The sequence below is a fragment of the Myiozetetes cayanensis genome, unplaced genomic scaffold, assembly GCF_022539395.1.
Source record: "Myiozetetes cayanensis isolate MyiCay16 unplaced genomic scaffold, myiCay2020 scf2-11, whole genome shotgun sequence".
Lineage (NCBI taxonomy): Eukaryota > Metazoa > Chordata > Aves > Passeriformes > Tyrannidae > Myiozetetes > Myiozetetes cayanensis.
The window spans coordinates 54,000,982-54,028,209 of NW_026087411.1; the positions used below are offsets into that span (position 1 = coordinate 54,000,982).

Consider the following 27,228-nt stretch of genomic DNA (forward strand, 5'->3'; position numbering starts at 1 on the left):
GTATAGCAAAATGTGTTCTTCACATCTTATTTTAAATGTCTTGAGAAGGTAAAGAGAAGAGATAATAACATGTATTCTTTTTTTTTTTCCTAGGCCCAGAAGGCCCAGAAATCCCAAATCAACAAGACCAAATAAAAAATCTCAAACCAGTCCCCCCCACTCTTTTACACCATCTCTTGACAAATTGTCCCTCTATCTGGAGGCTGTTAAAGCCCTCTCTGGGACACTACTGCAAGCTCTCATCTCTTTTGGACCCTCTCTCAGTGGAAAAAGAAATAAAAAAGAAAAGAACAGGAAGTTTAAAGATGTGAAAAAGTCAAGACTGCTGTGACCTTGATAACTGTTCATATTCCCTGGTTTGCAGAGACACCTAAGTGATGGTTTGTGTGAAGACAGGGACAGTTATTTTTCTTTTCAAGGGTATGACCCAGTGAAACACATCACCATTTGAGTAAGAGCGCAGGCACTTAGTAAACACCCAGACCATTGTTCTGGAATATAGTAGAACCCATAGGACAGGAGTCTACAGAACAAGTGAAATTCGGAGAAAATGGCCTGTGAATTTAATTTGAACTTCCTTAAGGAATTGGAACGAGAGGCTGTTCTGGAAGTCCTGTACCGGGATGAGATGGTGAGAAAAACAGAAGAAGAAAGAATAAGGTATGTGTTCTTTCCCTATTTCTGTATTCCGTTCTTGTTTGTTTGTTTGTTTGTTTGTTTTGGAAGTACTCTTCTTCCACTTTGTCCTTCCAGATGTACTCCTTTTTTAACTTCTTGTTACCTAATGTTTTTTTATTCTTTGGGAAAACCAAGGGTTATCCAGAGCCTCTGGAATGTACCATTCCATTGACTCTACATTAAAGATGTGCAAATACTGTTCTGTGAATAACATACTGGATGAATTTTACTTTCAGCCTTCATAGAAAGTTCAGTTGCTGCCTATATTTTTTCTATGAAGGCTTTATGGCATTCTCATCATGTTCCCACATGTGCATATATAGTCCTGGTAACACAGAACAAGTTCAGATCTTTGGCTGGCTTATTTAACGTAAGTTGTGCCAATACTGGAGTTAAGAATCATTGGATACCTGCTCATTGTGCAAAATTCATCACTGTCCCTTCTCACACACAACAGGCAGTAAGCACACAATGCTGTTTCAGAGGCTGTTACTGATGTCAATAGGTACCATTGGTCAGGAGGAGGATTTTATTAAATAACTTCACATTGTGCAAGTATCTCAGTTGGACAGGATAAAGGATAATTCTCCAGTACTTTTTTTGCTTTATATCATGGCTAGGACAAGGATTTCCTTGTAGCTTGTACCCTTCTTTGTGACATTGCATCCCCATGTAAACAAGGTATTTGTGTGGATAAGATATAATTTTTTGGCCTCTGAAATGTGGAAACTTAAACTTTGCTTACAGCAAACAGTTATGTAAGTATTACTGGACATATTAAATGAAGACAATTAAGTGAAAAGTAAGTAAAGGATTATATAGAAAGTCTGAATTGGTCAGAAAATCCCTTTCTATAGTTCATGGTGTGGGTAGCAGTTAAAACATCTTGATTATTCGTTCATGTAATGGAAGCAAAGTTAATGAAAAGGAGAGGTTTTGATCTTTTGGGCTGGTGTAGTTTTTTATTTAGCTTTCAAATGATGCATTTGTTATGATTATTTTTACATGATAGAAGATCGATTCTTGAATAACTATGATAAAAAACATCAAATGAAAGGGAGCACCATTTAGTCTGTTTTCTTAAGTCAGTGCATAATCACTTATATGATTTCGATGCCCTACTCTGAGCATGCCTAACATGATCAGAGCCGCATTTATACTAAACTGTTTCTCTGTTAGTATGCACAGTTCTGGTCACATATACAGTCACACTGAAAAAATGTTGTGTATGGATGCTTTCAGACAGTGCTCAACTGAGGTCACACTTGAGGGCCTGTCTCCCACGAGTAATGGTACTGCACAACCAGGATATTAGCTTGTGACTTTCATGAGGATTTTGGTCTATTTAATTTTTTAAAAAATTTTTCTTTTTTTCTTTCTTTTTACCTGGGGGATTAGGAAACTGAAACTGCATCTACACCAGCTTCGGTGGAAAGGGGCAAAAAATGTAAGCCATGAATATCAGGAGAGGTCTTGTGCTCGCTGCCACAAATCACTTGGGTTGTTGATGAACAGGGGGGCAGTATGCAATGGCTGCAGTCATCGAGTATGCTCTGAATGCCGTGTCTGCCTGAACCCCTGCCTTTGGAAATGCACCATTTGTTATGCTCATGGGTAAGAAACTTTACTGGTTTGGATAAATGCTGGTTTACACTGGTCATCCAATGGATGCCCACTGGTTTTGTGTATCTGTTGCTTAAGCAATTAATGAAACAAAGCCTCTGGTGTAATGAAAATGTTGGCTGGAGTCCTGGTAACAATGAAATAGGTAGGAACTTTGTGCTATACTTCACATAGTCAGGATTTCCTTTCCTGTGTTTAGCAAAATGGATCTTCAAGGTAAGCAAGAGGTAGTGGGGCAAAGTCTATAACAGCAAAGCACAGCAACAGCCTAAACCATAGAGAGAACTCCTTCCCCTGACTCAATATTAAACCAGTGCATCCTAACAAGCTGCTGAAGGTGCTGTGCTTTGTAGTATAGTCAATTTCTTGACAATTTCCTAATCATTATTTTCTGCCTCTTACTACAGGAGTGAGGAACCTGGATCAATAAATACTAACTAGTCATGTTTTATAAAAATTTAACAAGCAAAAAATGCCAGTAACATTATAAGGATTTTTTTCAAACATGGTCAGAAATCCAAATTTGTTTACTTTGAATTAGTTAGTTTTTCTTTTACTATATCACCTTAGTTTTGTTTTCTAGGACAGAGGAAGCAATCTTTCTTTTACTATATTGGTGCAATTTTTATATCAAGATATTCCATCATAGTCCATTCTATTTATTAGAATATTTCTAAACCAAATGGTTTAGAATGCTTCCACATTTGATGAAAAATAATATGTAGGCAAAGAATGATAGTTTTGGAAATTAATCAAAAGCTGTGCTGAATTATATATATCCCTGTACAAAGGGTGAGGATTTGGATGCAAATTTATTTTATACCAACACAAGATTAATCCACCACTTCACTCTCTCTGAAGATGGAAAAAATGAGATTAGAATAGTGGGAAATATAAGGCAAGGTACTAGTCTTAAACTAAATGAATTTGTACTAGTTTGATGTAATTTTCTATAGTTTGGAAGAGAGTAATGATTTATAAAAAGATAGCTCAGTGCTCCCTGGTAGCTGCCCAAAGTCCTACTTGGGACCGTGTCCTCTACTATTGATGTTCCCTGCTCCTCAGAGTAGGCTGCAACTGTAAGCAGTCAGGAGGCCAGGCAGCACAAGTGCTTGGGCTGTGTTGCAAGTTGGTTGTATAGACTGGAGTGGATCTGGGACTCCTGGCTTCAGAGCAATGCCTAGAGCAGCATGTATCACTTTCCATGGGCAGTCCTACACAGCAGAAAGGAAAAACCCTCGAAACTAAAACAATTCCCTCCCAAAGGCTCCTCCCCTCCGTTTTTTTTTTGGACACACAAAAAAAATGGTCAGTGGATTGAACAATCATGAAACCTTAGTTTTATGGTAGGAATGAAAAAGATTGTTGTATTGTTAAATAGTTACCAAACATTTGAAGAAAGGCACCTGGGAACATGTTGATTTACATATCTTTTCATTGTTTTCCAGAGATGTTAAAGTAAAGGCTGGAGAATGGTTCTTTGAGGAACGAGCAAAGAAATATCCAGGTGAAGGTAATCACTGGAATAGATCATAAACTGCTATGTAATACATAGTCGTCATCTAAGTGAAACATAGAATGTATTTAACGTTTCTTCCATTTGATGAGAGATGTGTCAGAAATTGCCGTGTGGTGCATCTGTGCACTAAATGAAACATGAACACAAACCAGCAGGATGCATTTTAAAGTATAACTCTTTTTTTTTTGAGTAATAAGAAAATTGCTGACCATATCAGTTTGAATTAATGAGTGTGTAAGACTTTTAAGAAATGCAATGACATGAAATAAATATAGAAATGTTAAAATATATATTCAGGAAGGAAATTACCTTGCATCTATCATTTGTCAAAGTTTAAAACTTCAGTTGTTTTCACTGAGAAAGTTCTAAAGCTGAAAGAAATGATGGAATGGAAGAAAGAAAAACATGTATAACTATAAATCAACAGAGAGCTAAACACTTATTGTTTTGCTACTTTCAGCCAACTGTGCCATTGCCTTGTGTTCAGTCTTTTCAGTGCCATCATAAGGACAAAGTCTTAAAAGAAATTATGGAGAATGTGGATGGATCGCTCCATGGGGAATGTGTTTTGCCAGCTGAGGGGGTGTTAGTTTCTGTTTCACCTACAATAACTGGTGAGCTGGAGAGGACGTCTTTCCTCTTTCCCTTGAAGTGCCACTTCAGATAGGCAGCAATTTACTTTGTACCTGAATGTAGTCAATGATAAAGTTTCACTACCAGGATCTGCATTACATCTAGGTTTAAGAGTAGTTGGAGAAAAGGAAGGAATTGGGCCTTAAATATTTCTTGGGAAACTTGAATAGGAAGAATTTTAGAAGTGTAAGAATGTAATCAGTCAAATTTTAGGTAGTAGGTGTTCACGAAAGACAGCAAATAGCGTATTAAGAAATTAAACTGCAACTCCTGCTAAAAAAAGTTCATTTAAAATTTGAAAGATTTCACTGCAGTCCATTCTAGCTAAGGCAATTTCTGATTTTAAAGTACTAGTTGACTTATCTTTAAAATCACACTTTTAAACAATAACCATTGTTAATAATTTCTCCTCAATCTTTTCAGTGAGTCTAAAGCTGGTAATGTTATCAGTCTCTCTGTTATTGAAGATACTGACGGTCTCTTTTTCCAGCAAAATAAATGAGTTCTTACTTTGAATTATCAAAGCTTTGTGGGTGCTTGAAGCGTTTTGCTTAGATATACTGTTGAAGTCACAAAGATCTAAAGATACACAGCAGATAAACCTACAGGGAGAAAAATGTTTTGTTTAGTTCCTTTGATTAGACCAGCTGATATAATTAAAGAGGTTAAAAAATGGCAAACTAAAACACAACAGCTGTTGTGCATCCTTCAGTCCTGGAGAGACAGTGCCCTCTTTTGGTATGAAAATACAGCGTAACTGAAGTATTCACTGGAAAGTAAGTTTAACTGAAAAAAACCAACATGTTACAGTGAAGTTTTCTCATGTTACAGACTAAAAAAACCCCAAAGATGACATCAGTATGCTTCTTAGTAATTTTTGTGTAGCTTCTACCTAAAGAATAACATCAATATTTTCATAAAAGTGGTATATTGCCTTTAATGACTAATAAATTTAAAATCTAAGATAGTCAATATTACTTATTAATAATAGAGCATGAATAATGGAGTCCTGATTGAAAGCTGTAATATTGATGAGCTGGTTATTATTTCTATCACCACCAAGGTCTACTACTTTTATGTAAGCAGTGTTATAGTTAATGACATCTTTAGCAAAACATGGATTACATGCTGCTTTCTGAATTAGGAATTATTAGTGATTAAAGATACTCCAGATAATTTCAGTTGGCCATTTGTTACATGCTTTTAGTCCTTCTTTGTGTTTGTGATCACCTGGGAACAAACTAGAGTTTTATGAGCCTTCATTCTTCCTGCCTGATGAAGCGCTTGCTCCTTGGTGTTCTTTACACCATGTGGTTGCTCACCTGAGGAATGTGACATGGTTGTTATTTCCCTGCAGGGATGGTCTTAACAAAGGGTGTTGCTCGTGTTTGTGAGCTAGTCAAGCATTTTCATGGTTGTTCAGGTCTCTCGTAGGAAAAGCGAGAGGAATTTTTCATGAGATGCAATAGATGACCGTGTGCCTGCTCTTATAAACATTTTCAAGCTTTCCTTAGTGTTTGAGTTTTATGGCTGAAGTGTGTTTTAGTGCAGTGGGCCTGTGCACTACCTGCCTCCTGGACTTCAGGAGGCTGAGAGCACTTAGCAGCCTGTAGGAATGAGCCTGTTAGCATCTGTATGTGATTGTCCTTAGCATTTGTGAAGAGTTAGTCTGAACACGTCACCTGTGAGAGGTGAAATCATGATAGTTTGTGACACAGGAGAAATTTGTGTTGCTTGGCACGTATGCTGATACATTAGGTGGGAATTGATTTCACTCTCGACTTGTGTGTGCATGAGTTTCTGTAAATACAGGCCAGTTCCTGAAAGGCACTGGTTTTAAAAAGTGCGTTATACAGGCATTAGTAACTGCTGTTGTTGCTAAATGACCTTTGGATATTTTTTTTTCTTCCTTTGCAGGCAGACATGAAACAGCTGGTGCAAAGCTCTTGAAATCTTACCAGAAACTGAGGTAAGACGCAAAAGTACAAGTGGTCCTAGGACACTGAGAATTTGTATAGGTAATCTATTTTGTGTTATAAACTAGCCAGCAGCTTGTATTTTTTTATTATGAAAATTCAACACTTTTGGAATACAAATGACAAAAATGTAGAAAAATGGTCACTTTTTTTTTTTATCTGTCAGCAATCCACAGAAAGGATCTCAAGTACAACAGAGAGTACTATGTTTGGAGTAATAGTGTCTTCCTTGACATGAAGGGACATCCATTATTTTTATCTGCTTATATTTTTTGCATAACTGTTTATACCATTATCTTTTAAATTTGCACAACACTTTTCAATGATCATAGATGAAAACTACTTATTAGTTGTCATAATAGCATCATTATTTGCTCAACGGGAGATATCGCTGATATGATAGTTTTAGAATAAATAGTAGAGAGGAAGCTCTGTATTCAGTTAGACATTTCCACTTACCAAACTTTTAAAAAGTAAAAAGTCTAATTTACAGTGAATAAATACTTTGACTAGAGGCTGAAGCATGCCCATACTTAAGTTATTACCAGTGATATATAATGAAATAACAGTCTGCTTAAACTACATGGTATTAAAGTAACCCTTTTCCTTAAAACACAATACCAAACCAAAACAACAAAAAGAACCACCGAAAATAAAACTAACCAACCAAACCCCCTCCCCCACCCCTGAAATCCCACTTAAAGTAAGATATGTAGAGATGGCCTCAATTTATTATAATTATCTGGTGAGGCATAGCTGCATAAGACAGAAACTTATAGTCAGCGAGATAAGATCCTAACCAGAGCTTGCTCTTACGTAGATGTGGTAAAACTAAAAGAGAATCAAAAAGGAAGTTCACCAGCTGCCTCAAGGTCTGTGATTGTGCTGTGATAACAGAATCAGAGAGATAACAGATTCTTTTTCACAGATCAGCACTATTTACCACAGATGGAATGGCAGGAATGCTGTAAAGGGTCTCTAACAGCTCTGGACCCAGGCAAGAAAGGATCCTTTTAATATTGTAAATAAAGATGACTGTTTTCTGAAAACATCTCTGAAGTAGAAATGGGGTGTGTCATACAGGAATTGTGTTTTAGAACACAGATTGTAATACTGCCAGCTGTGTAGAAGTCTAGGGAATCTGTCCTAAATTAGGTCTTCCTGGTAGTTCTAATTTAATAATTTTACTTAGATCAGCCAGTGATTAAGAAGATAGAAAGGTAGACCTAATTTTTAGGAACAGGTAACAAACCTATGCTGCAACTCTTAAAGACATGGGATGTCAACCCAGATTTTTATAGAGTACCAGAAGGACCATGTAATAAAAATAATACTATTATAAAAATAAAAACCATGCATGGGCATGGTTTATTTATCCATCTATTGGCATAATATATTGAATGTTGTTAACTGTTAATCTCTTACATTTCCAGTAAAATTTCTGTCATACCTCCAACTCCACCTCCTTTCACACAATCAACAGCAGGAACCAATGTGATGGTAAGTGTATGTATCTGCAAAATATACGTATATATATGCACCTCATAGAGTTTCATTCATATGTAAAGGTCAGCCACAGAAATACTGTAAACAACAACTGCTGTAACATCACACTGCTGTATAAATGATGCCTTATATTCTTTGTCATTATTTTTAGGCTGCGTTGGCTGGAGTAGAAAAAGATTAGAGGCTATGAGGGCTGTTTTCACTTAGTTTTCAGTTTTTGAGAGAAGTGATTAACTACTTGACACTAGAATGCTGCATCTGGTTTTTGGTGCATCACTACAGGAAGACTGGACTGGGATATCCTGAGCTTCCTCAAACCTGAAGGGGATCCCATGTTCCTAAGACATTCAATAGTTATTTATAAAATGATCACTTCATGTGTCACTTTCATTATTGAGTGAAGAACAGTGAATTTGATGGTTGCCTTTGCAACAGTTTCTAGTGGACAGAATAGTAGGACACGGTTCAGAACTCATAAAAACTGCAACGAATTAGTATTTCAGTTCATTTTGGACTGGATCCTCAGGCTCTGTTGTCTAAGCCCATTGCAGTTCTGTAAACAATCTTATATGCATACCTGGACTTTGACAAAAACTTTGATTCAGAGGCACAGGAACATCTGTAATAGATAAAAGTATTAACTACATTACAACAAACTGGTGATGTAATTAGCTGTATTTATGAATACTTCTACAGAAGTGAGCAAAGGGATGCAGCTTTACCATCTGATATAATCAGTTTAAAATGACAAATGTTACATTTTCTTACTCATGGCATCTCCCATTTGCAGGAACTTGGAGAGTCTAAAAGGTTTAATAAATCTGTAGAAAACTTGTTTTTGTCTCTCACAACACATATAAAAAGTAAGTAGTTTTCACTGTTTTGTCATTCTATGGTAATGTAGTCAAGCGTTTCGATTTTTTTGTCCACAGTGTTGGCCAAGAAATAGTTATAAAACAAGGATGTTGAGTAATGGCTGAAATTATTAATGCTAAGGCTGTGCCAACCTGAAAGTTAATACAGTAAATCTAATTCTCCTTCAGTACTCTGTTGTTTTTTAAATAAGCTGATTATATCAACCAAGAATGGCTTTTCTGTAAAGATGAAAAAACTATATTATACAATCTTTAAGTTTACCAAGTGTTCAGATGCACTGTATTTAACTCAGCATAGAGTAATAACCAGTTTCTGCTGTATTGATCTTCATGTTTTCTGTCTGACTGAACCACAACTGACCCCGCCAAAGAGTCTGTCATTTAACGGAAATAGAGTCTAATATTTTCATTTACTGGCAGTTTTCATGAGGTCTTCCTTCCTCTTTCTCAGTCTGCCTAGCTGAGTGGGTTTTTTTCAGTGCATACTTCTAAGTGCCATCCAGTCCTAACAATTCTTTCTTCATTCTGATACTTTTGGTTGCTTCCATTCTCTTATGCTGCCTGCTGTTCCTTGGGCTGCAGACTGTGTGTGCACCTCTAAGGGTAACTACACTAAGGACAGCCAGCCTGTGTGAAAAACAAATTAAAGGCATCGATGACCAGAGGAAAACAACTTCTGAGCCTTAGGAAGATTACAGAGGCTTGCAAATTTGCATGTATTTGAACAAACCTTAATATTTTCTTACTAGCATCAATTTACACAACCCCACATGTGAGACCAGACCTGAACGAAACTGGCTTTAGTGCCTTTCTGCCTTTCCCCCTAACCTCTTGCCTTACATCTTGTTTGGTCTTTACCTTCTTCTACCCATCCTAATGGCCTGTTTTTCTTTAACTATGCAAATTCAGTGTTGTGTCTGTGTGAACACATTAAAGCTATGCAGAGACATGGTGACTGGGGCTCCAAATAGAAGTATAGGGTGGTGTAGGACACTATTACTGGAATCAGATAGCTTAGGTAGCGCTGAACTGGATGCAAAGTAATTTATTCAGCTTTCTGATAGTTTGAAGCCTGGTCATATCACACAGTTACCGGTAAAACCTGTCAGGACTGCAGCAAGTTAATGTATTAGTTCACTGCTACCGAATGGAAAGTCTTCCTCCACTCATGTCTTTCTTCTTTCTCTGTTTCTAGCCTAATGCTACCATGACTTGAATTGGCACTAGTGTTTCTGGATCCCTCCGTATACTGGTTTAGCTAATTTTAAGGGCATAACATTAACCTAGTCAAAACATATAGATACTTTTCTGCTGTTTTAGTGAGTTCAATAGGCTCAAGGTAGGATATATATGTTGGAATGTGTACAGTGGATGGTGCCATGAGGTCAGGAGCTAGGGATTGAGGAGGGAAGAGCAGTGGTTGAAGAGGGAGGTGGCAGGAAGTTGTTAGATCAGCTCAGCTGTATGAGAAACCTCACGCAGGTGCTATCATCCTGGATTAGGGTAGAGTGGTTCAATTTGTGACAAAATAACAGGTTGTTGCAATCACTGAAGTCTTACAGAGAGAAAGAACTGGGTTTCTTAAGAAACCAGCTTTTTCAGACAATATGGCCTCCAGTGAAGCCTGGTGCTGTGCTGGTAGATGCTTTTGGTCACGAGTGTCTAAAGTTAGTACTCTGTATCTTATCTAGATAAAAATGTCCTGGTTTGCAGAGGTATTTAATACACCCAGCTCTTGTGCATTGCAGTAAATCAACATGGAGAACCTCGTTATGCCTCTGATTCTATCACTGGAGCTGGTGTGTGTGTGTCTGAGGGCAGTGGGAACAAAGGATTAGCACGTGCAGCACAAAGCGGCCATTGTACAGTCTGCTCTTTACACTGTTACCTCCTGTTCCAGCGTGGCTTGGCAGCAACAGCAGATTATAATCCAAGGGTTGCCATTTGGTGAATGTAAAATGAGTTGCTGGTTGTAGTTTTATTTGCAGTGAAAAGTCACCCTTGGCTCTAGAAATAGTCTCCATCTTGCTGACACTTGGGTAGAGAAGCCAAAGGAGGAATAGATATGAAAACTGAACATTCATGTTTCTCACAGTAACCTGTTGTGTAACCTGTTCATTTTAAGAGAGTGAGAGGTAAGCTGGTGTTTCTGCTTTGACTGCTGCTCAAGCTACTCAGATTGTATCTATTCCATTAGAACTCTCACTCCTGTCTCTTTTATGATCTCTGATTTCACTGTGTATTTTAAAAACCTGGTTTCATTTACAGAGGTGGCTTAATTGAGCCTCCATTTGACTAGGTCACATGGTTCCTTAATGGTGTACAAAGAGTACAGTAAACATCTGAGGACTGATTGCTGCTAAGAACAAAACTAACCCAGAGTATCTTTAAAAATTACACTTGAGTCCCATTGTTTTTCAATACATTATTGTCATATTGTCTACTGCCTGAGAACTTTCTTCACAGAGGCTCATGTTGTGAGAAAAATATTTATTTCTTCTATATGAATTAAATATATGATAGTCTCTCATGAAGAATTAATAACTTATAAGTGGTACATGAAATAGCTATCTGGGATTAGCAACAAAGTGCCTGCCGCTCAGCCTGCTCATTTTCAACTTCAGAAATCATGGATGAGTGCTGACCTTCCCTTTAAGTGAAATTCTGAATGTACACTGAGGAATAAGAAGTGAAAAGTGGTGCATTAAATGTCCAACTGTCCTGTAGATTTATTTGACAATAAACTAGATGTTACTGAAGCGCTAATTCAATAAGGCCCTTAAGTATGGATAAGCTTATCCATGAGTAATGTTATTGAAGCCAATGAGGGCTACTCATGTTCTTAAAATTATATGTGGTTTGGGACCAGAGTATGCAGTATCTCTCCTTTCATACATACTTTAAATAAATTTCTAAATATTTTCCAATATGCTGTGCTTTCTGATTTTCATTGTCATTTTGCTTTATGTTCTTATTATGATTTTGCTTTTATTGTGAACCAAACCACTTTACAAATTAAACTATACACATGGACTATAGTAGCTATTTCTGCAAGGAAACTGTATTTGATGACAGTAACTCTGATGATAGGCAACAAAAAGTATAATTTCCAATTGAAATAGCAGGAAAGATTTAGGCAGGCAAAGTATAATTACATAAAATGTGACAAGCACTTGTCATCCCATCTGTTTCTTACTCTTGGGAGATCAATGCTAAAGTTGCAGGATGAAAGTTTGAAAGCTACAGAATTAGCCTATAAATTGACAGGATTGCTTGCAAAGTTTTTTATAGTGACTTTTCTCTTTCTTTTCTCTCCAGAAATCTCAAAGTCCCAGAATGATATGACTGACAGATGTGTCCTAACCACAGACTGTGGGAAGAATGTGGAAAGAAGGCGACAAAGAAGGAGCCAGTCTGACACTGCCATCAACATTACAAGCAAGGTATCCATATTATTATGCACACTTTCTAATGTAAGAGCTGTTTCAGGAATGAAAAATATTTGTGAGAGCAGTGACTTACACGGTGGAGTTTTACTCTTATTGTATGAACAGGGTTTAGCTGATGTTCACTGACCATGATCAGAACTCTGATTCTTCACAAGGTTTTTGACAGAGTCTGCACAATTGATTTCAGTCCTGAGTTGACATGTTAGACTGAGATTTTTACAAAGACCCTCATATAGGGAGGGAGGGAATGGGTCATTTTGCTCTCAGGTGTTGACAGGCTCTCTTGAGGCTGATTTGGTGTCTGCTCTATGTGACTGTTGTGCTACAGGGATGTGCTCTGTCTTGCCCTCTTCCTGCCCCTTTTGCTGCTGAACAGGACCAAGCTGTGACCATAACTAAACCATCCTCTCTGGCACTCTGTGAGCATTTTTTAACTTGGCAGTGAGAAAACATTGCTGTTAGTTGCTGTGCAACTTCCCCTTTCCTTTTGCTTTGGTTACAGTCTCTAGCTTTGTGTTTTCTTGAGAAGTTTGAGAAAAATCCAGTCATCTGTTTTCCCACAAATTGTGCAGGGCTGAAGATGATGTCACACTTCTGCTTTAAAGTTACACTGAAGGTTTTGTTTTGTATGCTTTCAGCTCTCAAGTGACTGAACTTTGTCCATAGTCCGTTTTCCACACAGTCAGTACTTACTGAATTGCCTTGTTCATCTGAATGAGGTAAATGTGGTGTGCTAAGTGCCTGAATTAGATGCTGAGAAAAGCTCTCACTTTGGGCCAGAACTCATGGCACACATTACTCACAGCTCCCTTGGTGCACATTGTTCACTTTCTTCTGAAGTCTCAGGTGCTGTTAAATGGAAGAGGCGGGATGTCAAACTGCATGGACTAGCAGTCTGAGTTGGCCCAGCAAGAACGTGAACTCTGTGAAATTAGTTCTGGTATTTTTGTATGCAATTAAATTATGAACAGAATTGGCAACAATTATTGGTTACTGGAGTGCTCCTTTCATTGTGGCAAGTGTTAACTTTATTCCACAGGCAGACCATTGCTCTTTTAATGCATTGAAAAGCATTGGAGTTGGAGATAATATGGATTTAAACTATGCTACATCACACACTGATCACAAACAATCAGTCATGTTTCAAAGATGGATATGGACTCTTTGGCTTGAGAAACGCATTAGTAGGAGATTCTAAATTATTTGTGTGGGGTTTTGATTGCCCAATTAAAGATTTAGGACTTAACTTATGTCCACATTTTGCATTGCATGTTTCGAAGGATAGATTTCAATGTTGTTTGTATGCCTGAGCACTATTTCTCTGAGCCACAGACCTTTTGTTTCATTTAAACCAGTTAGACTACCCTTAAGCTAGAATTTTAGTTTTACTAGAATAACTGTTGATTTTTTTTTCTTGTAAATCTAATCTTTGACATTTTAGTTTTTTTCATGTTGAAGGAAATTTTACTCTTCTGTTCCTACACTTACATGATGACTTTGTGTCTTTACTGTGAGTTTAAAAACTACTCTTAATTTCTGTCAATGACACTATTTATTATCCTTCAGTTTATTTTTTTTCTTTCCCATCTTTGTTTTCCTTTAGTAAGGGTAGCTGTTTACATCCCTACTAGAACTAGGCCTTAAATTATGGGACAGAACCTCTTTTAAATTACACTTGCAAAACAACTAATTACATTTATAACGAAATATGATATAGAAATCTTACTTGTTGTGATTTCCACACCAGAGAGAACTTTGCATTTTCAGAGAATGAATCAAAATAGTGGGATTTTTTTCCCTAGAAAGTGTGTGTTTTTCTCTTGGACTGTAAAGTAATAGCTAAATGTGCAGTATACGTAAAACTGGGGCACTACTTCAGTCTCAGGAACATTATCTGTTTCTTAAATAAGTTTTCTATATTTGTAATGTGTTCAGAGCTCAATTCCTTCAGACTAAAGTTTAAAGAGATTATATTTAACCTCATTATTAATGAGAAAACCCCAGTGCAATGGCAAGAACTACCAGCCCGTGTAAAATCTGGATTTGGGAAGTTAATTGAATAGTGGCCTCTGGCCATCAGAACCTCAAAGTTTATTAAGAGAACTGCAATTATACCTGCCTTCCTGGGGGAACAAGCAGGCACGTGCAACTTGTGGAAGCTGTTTGTGGTTCATTGGTAGCTGTGGGATACCTCTCCTGTGACATTAGAGCTGGGCTACAGGGGAGTCTTGCTTATGCCGCCTGATGCCAAGTTTAGCACTGGTAGATGTGGTGCCTTGTCAGTCACTTTTTGTCTGTATGGCACAACTGAAGTCTTCCTGATCCAAGTAGAAGCTAAAATTCAGTGTGTAGTAGGTTGTTGTGTTTAGCAAATTGAATCAGTGGTGTTCTGGGAAATACACTATTTTAGTTGTGTTTGGGATTTTTGAGGCTATATTCTCAATGCATTTTCTGTCTGTTTCCCCCTCACAAGGGAACATAATTCTCACATCTCTTCTTAAGGTAAGGCAGTTATTACACATAATAGTATTTGTGTGCTATAATAAAAGCCTACTAGTTAGGATTTTACACATCCCGTTTTCTTCAGAAGTGATCTTAATATATTATCTCATTGGTTGTCCCCATCCTTTAGTGCTTTCTGCTGACTGTGCAGGAGGGGTTCTCAGGTTTGTTAAATATATATTACCTGTTTGTTTTATACAAAAAAGTCCCAATTCTTTTTGTTGATTTTAGTCAAACTGTATTCTTTCTAGTCTTTTAGGTAACCTCTGTTACATAACTTGAAAAAGAAATTATTTCCTTATATCCTAAGCATATAAAATTTCTTACCTCACTCTTTTCGGACCCATTGAGCTGTGAACGTGCTTTTCATAGATTGTATTATCCAGGGAAAGTGGTGTGCTGAAATGAGCTAAAATCTAATTTCAGCATATTTCTAGCCAAATGTATTGGTCTTTTGGCACTTCTTTATGTTAACTGTTGTTTTTTGTAACAGAGGTGGCTGAAGAAAAATCTCAAGGAGTTTTGCCATATATATATATATCTATCTATCTATCAATCTTTCTCAAATTATCAGGGCTTTCATGGGAAAATTGGAAAGGTGAGCAGACACAGTCAAAGCAAAGTCAAGAACACCTTGGAAATTTGAGCTTTTTCTATAAACAAAGTTAAATATGAAATTGTCTTTTTCTATTTTCAACTCTCTTTCAACATACATTCATTCTTGCATAGGTAAACACGGGCATGTGTCATACATTTTGCAAAATACTATTTTTCATTTCCTGGAGGCAAGATTATTTTTTTTTCTTCCAAAATTACTGTTTTGTTAAGGGGTAATAAGGCCTTTTATTAGTATATTACTACTTTTGGTCTACTGTTAGTAGAACGTTGTTAATAATTGCTGTTGTAGTGATAATTACATTAGCTGGTGGTATGCTGATTTTAGAAAATTATTAATATAGTGAATGTACTACTAGCTGGAATGAGAGAGTTATAAATCAACAGTTAAGTTACTACATGATATTTGAAAGTGTGCCACCTGTATGACCTGGATCAGAGTCAATTATAGCTATTTACTGAATTTTCTTTTGATAGCTTTCCTGAAGGAATCAGGACATTTTCTTTATATTAAAAAAACAAACAAACAAAAACTTTCTGAATTTCTTACAGATGAAAAGTACACCCAGTCTGCAACAGCTCATCACCGGGCCCCAAAATGACAGTGAAATTCTGACAAAGAGTAGTTGCAAGGAAGAAGAAGACATAACAACCAGTGCCACAAGTGATACAGTTTTCTGTGATGGCAGAAAATATGTAAGTTAAAGGATGAAAGACAACTGAAAGGGTTCTTAAAGGGAACAGATATAACAGCTTGTGCAAAATATTGGTGTATTTTAGATTATATTAAAAAATGAATGAAGAATTTCACTTGAGTTTGTATCTGATGAAAAACTGACTGTCACAGTTCTCATAGTAACACTGTGAACTTTCTGAAGCATGAGCCAAATGAAATTAATAATGGATAATTGAGAGATGGGTACATCCATTAATAATGAATAATTGATTAAATGGCGGCTTCTGAATTTTGCAAGTGCAACTAACATTTTTCCTATTTTATATTAAGGTTGGGATTATGAACATAGTACTTTGTAATCTAATAGCTAGCTTTTTCTCTTCAAGCTTCATTGAACAGGAGGGTTTTGTCAGTCTGCAAGAACTGTGGTATTGGAAATGTCAGTGGAAATTCAAATGTCAGGATGTCAGTGAATGAAGAGGAAACTGACAGTGATGGAAGCCAGGAGAGTAGTTCATAGGCTTAGGGCACAATCTTGAATCATCCTCTGATGGATGGCACTTTGAATACTGCAGATGAGAGAGAGGGAAGCTGGTTATAAATGAATTCAGCACATGCTTTAAAGCCTCTATGATTAACCATGGAAGCTAATTTCTATGTATTAGTGATGAGGTTAAGCAGGGTGAAGTATCCAAAGAATTCATGACCGACCTTGCAAAATGATTTAGGGACTCAAAATTAAACCAGTCTCCTGGCTTTACAGAGAGACATAAACACACACAGAGACCTTGGTGCTCTCTGACAGTCTACTGCACTGTGGAGTCTGAGGTGTTAAGCTGACAAGTGGGTAATAACTTATGGATTACATTTCTGATGCAAATGACAACCATTTGAACTGGGCTATAAATGGCTCAGGCTTCAAACTGTAATATTTTTCTACTATCTTATAAGAGGGAACAAATTCCATTAAGCTTCTCTTTATGGATAAGTGCTGGATGTTGAAAGCCACTCCATAAAAATGTATCTTCCAAAATATCAGATGGCACTGCTTTCAGTTGTGCCATCAGAAGTACAATGCAGGAAATCATTGCTAAATCCCTGTTCACTGAACCAAAAGGATGGTGACTTCTACATTGAATGTATGTGACACCTGAGCAGGTGGGAGAGTTGTGGTGATATTCAGTCTAGAACACTTACCCAGCCTTTCTAAATAAATAAGGTGTTCTGTGGAATAAATATTAGGGACTTTCACAGAACTTTTTTTTTTTTTTTTTTAGGACATGAGCTAAGACAAAACTCTTTGTATTCCATTGTCACAAAGGATTTTGGTGAAAAATAATCATTTTCTGGTCAGGTGAATAAAAATATGCCAGTGAGTGAAAGAGCAGAGCAAAACAAAGTTGCAAGAGAGATTGATTACAGTGATACGCATCTCATGGAACGAGCAAGATTGCATGTCACAAGCATCAGGTCAAAAAAGTCCTTACACTTCTTTTGACTTCCTCAGTAACCACTCTGGCCCTTCGTTTGTCATGCATGTGTGTTACTTAGAGTTTATAAGATAGAGTAGATAGCTGCCTTAATCTAATGGATCTGGTGGTGTGAATTGAGCATCTGGCATGCTGCACCAACGAAGAAAAGTATCTACATGGAAGAGAGATACGATCTTATAAACGCTGCTCTGCAGCCTTAGCTGCTGGGTTGTGCAATGCAGAACTCCTTGGTTAACCAGTCCTGTGTGGGTTGGTGTTTATTTTCAGAGGGAGGAGTGACCTAACACAGGTATCTTAGCAATCTAGAGCAATGTTGCTGTGAGACTAATCACAACAACAGTTGAGTCTTCGTGGCAAATGCGATGTAAAAAGTTCCTAGGTCTCACCTTAAAGAATATCATTATAAATGAATGGAGACCAAACTATTTTTAGTTGATACTTTGTTACAGTGAAGGCTACATAGCACCATAAGTTAAGTATCTGGGCTGGGCCACAGAAAGCATTATAGTCTCTTCCTTCTTTGCCCTGTCGTGGCTTCCGTAATGCTGGATGCAAGTGCTTTTTGTATATGTGGATGGACAGCATCCAAACCTTTGCCCCAAAGGTGAAAGCAGATTGAAAGGAGAACAAGGTGAACTAGGAAACATCTTCTCTATGCACCAGAATGCAACAACTGGAAGTCTTAATCTTTCCTGAATGATCTGCAGTACAAAGTGTGTCATTTTTATGTGGAATTGGGGCATCTTTTAAAGTATTTACTGAATGTGCAGGCCACTTTTATTTCCTTTAATACGTGACTGCACCTAATGTCTCAGTGGTGTATTCTACTACGAGCTATGTATTAAAAGGAGTCTAATCCAATGCTTTGTACATTCTTAGGTTTCAGAGGGTTTTCTCACTCCCTTTCAGACACTTACCCAGTTTTCTCATGGGAAATGACATAGCAGTTTTATTCAAAGACAATTTCTAGATCTAGAAGTTACTTAAAACAATTTCCTAGCCTGGAGAGCTTTGCCCTAGAAGAGGGCAAAGCTGTAGTATTGCAATTGCAGTCATAATTTTCAGGGCTGTTATGGAAGCAATGGAATGTTTTATACAGGTTACCTTAAATTTGTGATATGCAGTAGCTTTACAGTCATGTCTATAAAGATACTGACTACTAAAGGAAATAAATGTTTTGTCCTGTTTGATCTGAAACTCGTTTTCCCATATGTTTGTCTTTTCTTAGGGGAGTTTGTTTAGTCTTAACAGCACTTGCACTGAATCTGGCAATTTTGGCAAAGCTAATGTCACAGGAGAAATAGAGTTTGCCTTAAGATACATCTTCAGAGCTTGCATCTTGGAAATTTGCATCAGGGGATGCAAGAACCTGGCTTATGGAGAAGAGAAGAAGAAAAAGTGTAACCCGTAAGTATTTTGCAGAGAAGGAGAAAAAACATAAGGAAAATATTCTGGTTTTTTTAGATACTTATGCATGTTGTGATTAAAATGGATTGATATATGATGGTATGCCACACTGGCACTTTCAGAACATCCAGCATACATACCAGCCCTTTGTACATATACACATTGCAAGACAAATAGGTTTCATACCAGTGCTTATTCCATTCTGACCATTTTCTGCTAGGATTTGTCCTTTTCCCTGCCTGTGAGCAGGCAGCTGGTTATCTATGTTGCTGATGAGTACCTTTAGACCTCAAGAATAGCTGTTCAGATCTTAGTTCTTAAGTTGTGCCCAGAAAATTAATATCTAAGTGGCTGAAACATGAGATGACCTGTTCCTAATGTGTCTGCTGACTCACTGTGGGTCATTGGGTGATTGCTGTACTACTTAGGTGCTTTCATCTTCTGTAATAAGAGTAAAAATTTCAGGTGCTGCAATGGATCTTAAAGTCTAAAACTGCTCAATAATTATGCACCATTGTAAGAGGAAGAAATATTTACTTCTATGGATAAAATATGCCAAAAAAATTCTTGCTGGACAGTTAAGCCTGGGTGATTTATCTCTTTATTACTTAACAATGCTCTCTGACCACGAAGCAACCTCTAACAGAAAATCAACAGGTAGAATACCTAACTACCTGCTCTTGCCCCTGCTGTCACACCATGTTTGAGCATTTAAGTAACCACATTGAAACTGAGGACTTGCAGTCACCTTCACCCAGAAGGTCGAGGGCTTTTGTGCATCTTGCAGAGAATATTCATAAGGACAAGCTTGGTGATGAGCAGTGCCTTGCAGGAACAGCAGCTTGTGTAGCAGGACAGTTTGGGAGCACTTCAGAAGTGGGTCAAGGTTCTTTAAGTCCGCTGATAATTAAGCCAGGCAAACAATTGCAGGAAGGCTGAAAGACAATGTGGGAAGTGCTGTGTAGTAAACATTATGTTCTCTATTGGTATATTTATATATTTCTGTTGGTTTCCCAGCCAACAGAAAAAGTATAGTATAATCACTTAACATGCTTTCTGAAAAGCAGACTTTTAACTGATGTTTAAAACCTGTTGAATTACTTAGGTTATTTGCTGGTTTGAAGTCTGACTGGCTACTTTTTAATTTAATTGATTTGGGGTCATAGAAAGAGAGGCTAAAACTTCTAGGACCTGTGTATTTTAGAAAGTAGTTTTATCTGTGGATAAGTTCAGAAAAAAATAGGAAAAATGTGCAAGTTCTGCAATGATGATATGAGGTACAACTGATTTTATTTATCCAGCAAGTTAATCAAAAGGCTGTTTTAGATTGTTTCAAATCACAATACATGAAATATATACAACAAATACAGTTTAAAAATATTTAGTATTAAGTAAAGAGTCACTCCTTCCCCTGAGAAGCTGTGAGCACTCTCTATGGCTAAAACTGTTTAATTTTGAAGCCATAACCCAATTACAGCCCACTGAACTGATAGTAAGAAGAATATTTAGGTATTAGTGTTCACTTGCCCTACACATGAGAAACTTCAGGTAGGAATCATTAGTGCTGGATTTTGGTCCAGCTCAGCTTCCAGAAACTTTTTTTTACTGGTTTTCCTTGAATCAGGGCAATTTTGATGACTTCAAATGATCTCTCATTTTCATTCCAGTGGCTGTTAGAACAATTAGCGTTTTTAAGACTTATGAATTATTATGTATTATCTATGTGATAATACCTTTTTTTTTTGCTACATGGTATGTGGTGTTGTGAAGACAAGATATTTTGTTTATGAACAAGCAGTAGTGATCCTAAAGTTGATTGAGTTTATTATTTTTCTTTGAGCACATAATATGCTCTTCATTTTCATCATAAAACTGTCACTACAACTGGCAAGGTGACTTCTTTAGGAGCTGTTTTATCAGAGGCCAAGAGTAGGAAAACAGAGGATTCATATTCAGATCCTAATCCTTTCTGAGTTACAATGGAATTGAAACACATTAGCTGAATGATACACAGGGTTCCTTATAGTCTATCTGCTTTTACTGAGAAAAGATATAAATCACATTTTGCCATTTTGTTGATGGAAACTTACAAAGTCAATAAAATTGTTTAAGAAATAAAAGACTCCTCTCATCTAATTGTTTTCTCCCTGCCCCTTCTGATCATGTTCAACGTATCTTTCTCTCTCTACATAAGGTATGTTAAGGTTTATTTACTTCCTGATAAATCTCCTCGGAGTAAACGAAAGACAGCTGTCAAAAAGAGCACAGTGGATCCAGAGTTTGATGAGACTTTGAAGGTACGGTTTGCAACTGTGTGCTGCTAAGTGTGCTTTTCTATGGTACAATCCTGCAAGTTCTGAATCCACCTGATAGGGCAAATTTAGGAATCACTGACAATAATAATTTTTAAAACTATGTTTTTTCAGTCCAAATAAGAGAAAATGCTTTTGGAGTTGCAACAGTAAATGGCAAACTGTTAGAAGAGTCTGCCTTTGTCCAAGAGGGCACTTTTATTTAATACCGGTGTTGTTCTAAGTTACCTTGTGGCAAAAGCAAAGTGTCTTCTATAGACGTGGGTTTTGCACATTCAGGAACTGAGTGTATTGCAGAACAGTTGGAATTTTATACAAGTATTCCTTTCAAGTGGTACTCCTTTGCTCAGTGACACTGGGAGTGTCTCTCTGCAGTTAGCTGAATGCTAACTGACTTTCACCATCTCTAAAACATTGCTTCCTCTTCCCCGTGCAACTGATGCCAGGCCATTTCTTTGAAGAGTCTAATTTCAAACACTAATAATCCCACCAGAGAACAGTAGTTATGATTTAAATTCCCTATTGTCTTGAGTATTACTTCTTTCATTATTACAAGAACTGTGTGTAGGAAATAGGAGCCATTTTTCTTCCTTCACAGACACTTAATGAAATATGAAGCTGAGTACTGTCAACTGGGAGAGGCTGGATTAGTTGTTAGTTGTTCCCAGCTCCAGTTTTGTAGATCACTGCAAACCAGTTTCTTGTGTGTGTGTGCTTTGGTAAGCTGCAGTAGAACATAAGAGGGTGAGTTTTAGCCTCTTGTTCTATGAGTAACATATTGTCTTGCAAAGATTAAGAAACAAAATTAATGGAGGGACAAACTGGTAGTTTTGCTTCTTGAACTACACAAAAGTTTCAGCAGTACCTCCAGCTCTGGGTGTGTATGAACATCAAGAATTAGTAGGGAGCAAAATGGGCAAGATCTTTGGAAAGACCATAGTTAAAATTTGGTAACAACAAAAAAGCATTTTTGTAATGTATGTAATTCTCACACAGCCTAAAGTCTGTATATAAGGTTTAAGTTCAGGGGAAAAAAGGAGCCCACAGTTGAAATCATTGTTCCTAATTTTATAGTCCTCTTTCAATGCCAGAGTCATGCAGAACTGATAAAAGGAGAGTGAGAGCCATGCCTGAGCTGTCTGCATAAACTCTAAAGGTGTTTACTTCAAAATCTTTTAAGTTAATTTAATGATTAGTTTATCCACAGTGGCAAAAAAGGTCAAAAGTGCACATCGCTATTGCAGGTGAACTACATCACACCACTGAGATCCAGCGTGGTGGGTTTCAGCTGCAAGTTAAGGTACCTGCATTTAGAGGGGGTTGCATGTGTGAGAGCTGTGCAAGTGCTCCTGGGAATCACTGGAGCCCAGGGTGGTTCAGGGTGATTAGCCACAGAGCCTACACCCAGCTTCTGATTCAACAGCCTAAATATGGATAGTGACTTCCTTGCCTCTCCATTGCCTCCAGCTTTCAGTGCCGGTCACCTATGGGCTGGGTATCATGTTTGCCAGTCTCATGTGGGTATATTAGATACCCACATACCATGTACCATGTGGTATATTAGATACCCAACAATGTCTCAAAGGGCTCTAACTATGTTTGGGGAGTGGATCAAGGCTTTAATTAGTCATCACCTGAGTTACTTCCTTGCCCCTGCTGACTGCATTAAGTAGATGTCCACTGAACAGAATGGGAGTTCTAGCACCATCATTAGATGTCTTGATCTTGAACTGGCCTCCAGAGCAGCCAAATTCCACTGGCAGTGTAAACAGAAATAATAAAAAAATACCAGCCCTCAACAAAAACCAAACCAAAAAAAGAGGAACAAACAAAAAAAAGGCAAACAAATGAAAAAAATACCTAACTCAGCAAAAATGGTCAAGAATTATTTAAAGTTCTGAATTAATAATCAAAATCTTTAGCAAGGTAGGTTAAGGTATTCCTGGAATGTTGATATATATTTGAATGAGCATTATTTAGCATTTAAATACTGGGGTAATATGCAGATTGCAAAGCACACTCAGAGAACATGGCTCATGTCTGCCTTCAGCCATGCTGTGCTGGGGCTTCCTGTGAGCAGGTCATGAGCATGGCCCTGCATTCATCCTGTGTATTGCTCTGTAAATGCTGTTTATCTTTCTAGTACAAGATTGAATACTCCCAGCTGCGAAGTCGGCAACTTCAGATCTCTGTGTGGCATGCAGGAGCACTCAAATACAGGGTGTTTTTGGGGGAAGTAGTGATTCCACTGGCAGCATGGAATTTTGAAGAGGACTCAGTGCAGTTGTTTGACTGGTATCAACTCAAGCCCAAGGTGATTCTTAGTTTTTGTTCTTAACTGTATTTTAAGAGCAAGATGTAGTTAAGGCTATGAAAAAGATCACCCTTCTGAGATCACTGAGGGGAAAAATGTTGTTAATTCAGTCCATTAGTAAGATGTATCACAAACATAAATAAGCTGTGAGAAAGATGTGGAAGAGAATGATTGCAGTAACACAAACTTCTGTATGTCCCTTTCTTAAGCTTGAAAAGCCTGAAGATGATCTTACCCTGTACAGCGGTGAACTCCTCTTGTCTGCAAGACTCTTGGTACCAACCCAGTGTAAAAATTTCCAGTTTGAAGGTATAAAATGCTTCAACATTCATAGAGGTCTTTTCCAATGTAAATGGTTCTATGATTCTGTGAATCCCTTGGCTAGAAGAATTGAGATCAATGAAGGACTGGCAATGTGTCTATGTAATATTCCTGTATGGGATTTTTAGCAGCTACGGCAAATGTGCTTTGTGGTGTATTAATTTTTACATTATTTAAAACTGAAACATTTGCCAGCTTCATAGATTTGTTCTGTTTAATACAGACAAAAGCTGTACATAACAATGGCAGTTGTATGATGCATCCAGCTGTTTTGCAAACTTGTACCTGTCACAGTGTTAACAGTAGAAGGTATTCTGGTGCTAAAGCAGTAGTTTTATTGTCCAAGGTAGAGACTGCCAATTTAGGGAAAAAGTGGAAGGGTGATGTCTGCAAGAGTACCAGACCAGCATCCTTGGCTTTTTCCAGTTGTCTCATTTTAGAGAGATTGTTTCACTTGGAGGGGTGATAGGTTCAAAATGTGTAGTCAGGGTTCAGTTTTTGGTAATGAAAAGTTATGAGGTACATTAAATATTGCTGTAGTATGTTGGAGCAAGCATCTGCCAGTGGAGTGAAACAAGCACTTTGAGTGGGAGAGATAGGAAAAACCTCATTTTCCTTACCTCCCTAGATCACAGAGAAGTGTATAAAGGATCAGAGCTCTAGTAATACTCTCTGTGTCAGGACCATAGCAATAGGTAGAGACTAACAGGAAGCTCTAATTAGCTGTTTGGTTACTTTTGTTCCCTTTTCTTTTCCAAATGACCCCAAAGTTACCAGCTTGCTTTCTTCAATTCTTCCTCTCTATGCAGGCCTGTGTATTGGGTCTCTGCTCTGTACCTAGAGCTGTGAGAGGAGCAAGTATCACACCATGGGTTTGGCTGTTTCTCCTGCTTCTGACTGTTCCAGAGAAATGCTTCTGTGGGTAGTGTCCTGTGTTTACATTTCACAAACACAGCAGAAAACTTTGTCTTTGGAACAGGAATCACAAAGCAGCCTGCTACTCATTGCTTGGAGTTTTTTTGTGTGAATCATACACTGTACAAATATGTCAAAATCTTTCAAATATTCCTAGTACAGCCTTATGACTCCTTATCTCAGTAGTACCACTTAGGCATTCCCCTACTTATGGCAGCATCTTAACTTATGAGCTGAACTGACCAGGCATTTCATGTGACAAGTACTCCTTTTTCAGGAAACAAAGACCAAGGAGTTCCCAACTGCCAGCTCCAGGTTATGATATTTGGGGCTAAGAACTTGCCCATGCTGAGATCTGCTGGAATGTTGAACTCCTTTGTTAAAGGGTATGTATGAGACCTAACAAACACTACAAATAGGAAATGTCACATATGTTCTGTGCAAATGTATGTATTAACATGTTTTCATCAGCAGACTGGCACGTGAAAGTGCCGTCGTCTACACTCTTAGTCAGACTTCTTTGTAATGGTTTTGTTTGATTGTCTGCAGAACAGCAGCAGTTTGCAGAGTGGTGACAAGTTCCACCTACCCTCTTGGTCTTGAAATTTAGAATTTAATGATGTCATTAAAATTTAGAGTTCATTAGTTTAAGGATGTGCTTTTAGATATTAAGAGAGGGAAAAAAAGTGCAAACATACAGTATTGTCATTCCTAGTTCCAACTTTTGCAGAATTAAGTAAAGCTTAGGATACATTGAAAACTTTTATCCTCTTCATTCTAGACATTTTGAAAGAGAAGGGACTGAATTTTTCTTCAGTGTGTCGAGTAGCTTGTATGTGGGATCGTTTTACTTTCCTGTTGTCAGGCCTCAGATGCCATTAGAAGTATGATACTGGGGTAAACCTACATCTCATAACACTATTTCACCTGCTGTGGCGCCTATCTTTGGTGAAATGGGTGAGCATTTTAGCTACTGAAAGACAGGTTTTAGGCAGTATTGAATAACAGCACATGGAGTAAAGTCTCCTTCAGCAGTCAGTGACTGCAAAGTAAAAGCAGACCAGAAGAGCCTACTTGCAACCACATTAACGTCAAGCAGGAAAAGGTGCAAGTCCCAAAATAAACACACTAGCACCATGTTTTATCTTGCACCTAAACTGAATTTTTTGCTATTTAAGGTAAAACAAAGGGCCTTAGTTGATTATTGGAAATGCTCTGTTTTTTTGTTGAGAAATCAGTAACCTTGCTGAACTCTTTATTTTTTTGGGAAAGTTGTCTTATCCTTCCAAACCAAGCAGAGGTAAGGCAAAAGTCTCCTGTCCTGAAGAAAGAAGCCTGTCCTCAGTGGAAACACTTGTTTGTCTTTGATGGTGTGACCCCAGCTCAGCTACAGCAATCTTGTCTACACTTGACTGTCTGGGACAAGTCAGCTTTCAGCTCAAGTGATCAGTTCCTAGGAGGAGCCAAGCTTGGTGCAAGTAAGTTCTTTACCACTAAAAGTTGAAGGTAATTTAGGGAAAAGGTCTTTTAGTTTACATCCTAAACAACAATAATTATACTATGCTATTTATTACCTGCTATCATGTGCCTATACATACATACATACAGTCCCAACCTCTGTCATAAGCAACTTGCAGTCTTGGGCTCTGATCCTGCAAGAACTGATCTATGTGCTTTAGTTTGGGTCTACCAGGAAGCTCAAGGTTGTCAGTGGAAATTTTCAGGAAATCCATTTGTTGACATAGTGACTTTTGGGGTCAGGACCATGCCAAGACAAGCACAGAAATGGTCTGGCTCTAACTCAACTCAAATAGAGCTCTACTGTATTTTTAAAGATGTATTCCTTTAACTGTTTTTTATTAATTGGCTAATTTTAAATGATTTCTCATCAAAAGGAGGCACAAGAATTAATGACCTAGTAGACTTCAACCTTGCTTATGTTGTGTTTATACTTCAAAAGTATAAACACAATTTATTGCAATTAGAGCCTTAGGAGCTACAGAGCAGCTGAAATTACTGTAGAAGTGGATGAACAGGTTATTTTGTTAGCCAGTCCATCAGACCAGAAGTTGGGTAAAGCTGAGTGGAAAGTAACTCTGACCTTTCCTTTTGCTTTCTTGCAGAGGAGCTGTTTGGCTCTACAGACCTTGTTTCTCATTCAATACTCCCATGGCAGGAAGTGCTCTGCAACCCAAACATGTGGATGGACTTCACACTTGTACTACATTCAAATAAGGAAAACTTTAAATCATGAGAGATTATCACACAACAACTTTTCCTTCCCCATGTGTAATATTTTAAACTCAGGTGGTACATATACTTCAGGTCTGGGGAAAGGTAATGCTGCAAATGCACCCGCTCTGGCTTTTGGGGAATAGAACTATGTGTTTGCATTCTGAATGTTTCATTTCTTA

The 27,228-nt window shown here is 37.7% G+C and overlaps 1 protein-coding gene across 1 annotated transcript; it reads left to right on the forward strand.

Moving 5' to 3' along the window:
• The first annotated feature begins 550 nt into the window (after positions 1–550).
• SYTL3 (synaptotagmin like 3) lies at positions 551–27,087 on the forward strand. The gene is made up of 16 exons (XM_050316217.1): positions 551–660; positions 2,077–2,292; positions 3,750–3,814; positions 6,371–6,422; positions 7,863–7,929; positions 8,726–8,798; positions 12,129–12,253; positions 15,929–16,072; positions 18,774–18,952; positions 21,147–21,249; positions 23,408–23,578; positions 23,788–23,879; positions 24,265–24,279; positions 25,078–25,200; positions 26,087–26,292; positions 26,938–27,087. Exons 1-16 carry the CDS (start codon positions 551–553, stop codon positions 27,066–27,068), a joined length of 1,872 nt encoding a protein of 623 aa, XP_050172174.1. The 3' UTR covers positions 27,069–27,087.
• The last annotated feature ends 141 nt before the right edge of the window (positions 27,088–27,228 follow it).

Bases quoted from the DNA above. Each gene is read 5' to 3' on its own strand.
- SYTL3 (XM_050316217.1), top strand. From the start codon at position 551: ATGGCCTGTGAATTTAATTTGAACTTCCTTAAGGAATTGGAACGAGAG. The intron at 6,423-7,862 runs GTAAGACGCAAA...TTACATTTCCAG, and splicing joins AAATCTTACCAGAAACTGAG to TAAAATTTCTGTCATACCTC. The intron at 25,201-26,086 runs GTATGTATGAGA...TTTTTGGGAAAG, and splicing joins TTGAACTCCTTTGTTAAAGG to TTGTCTTATCCTTCCAAACC.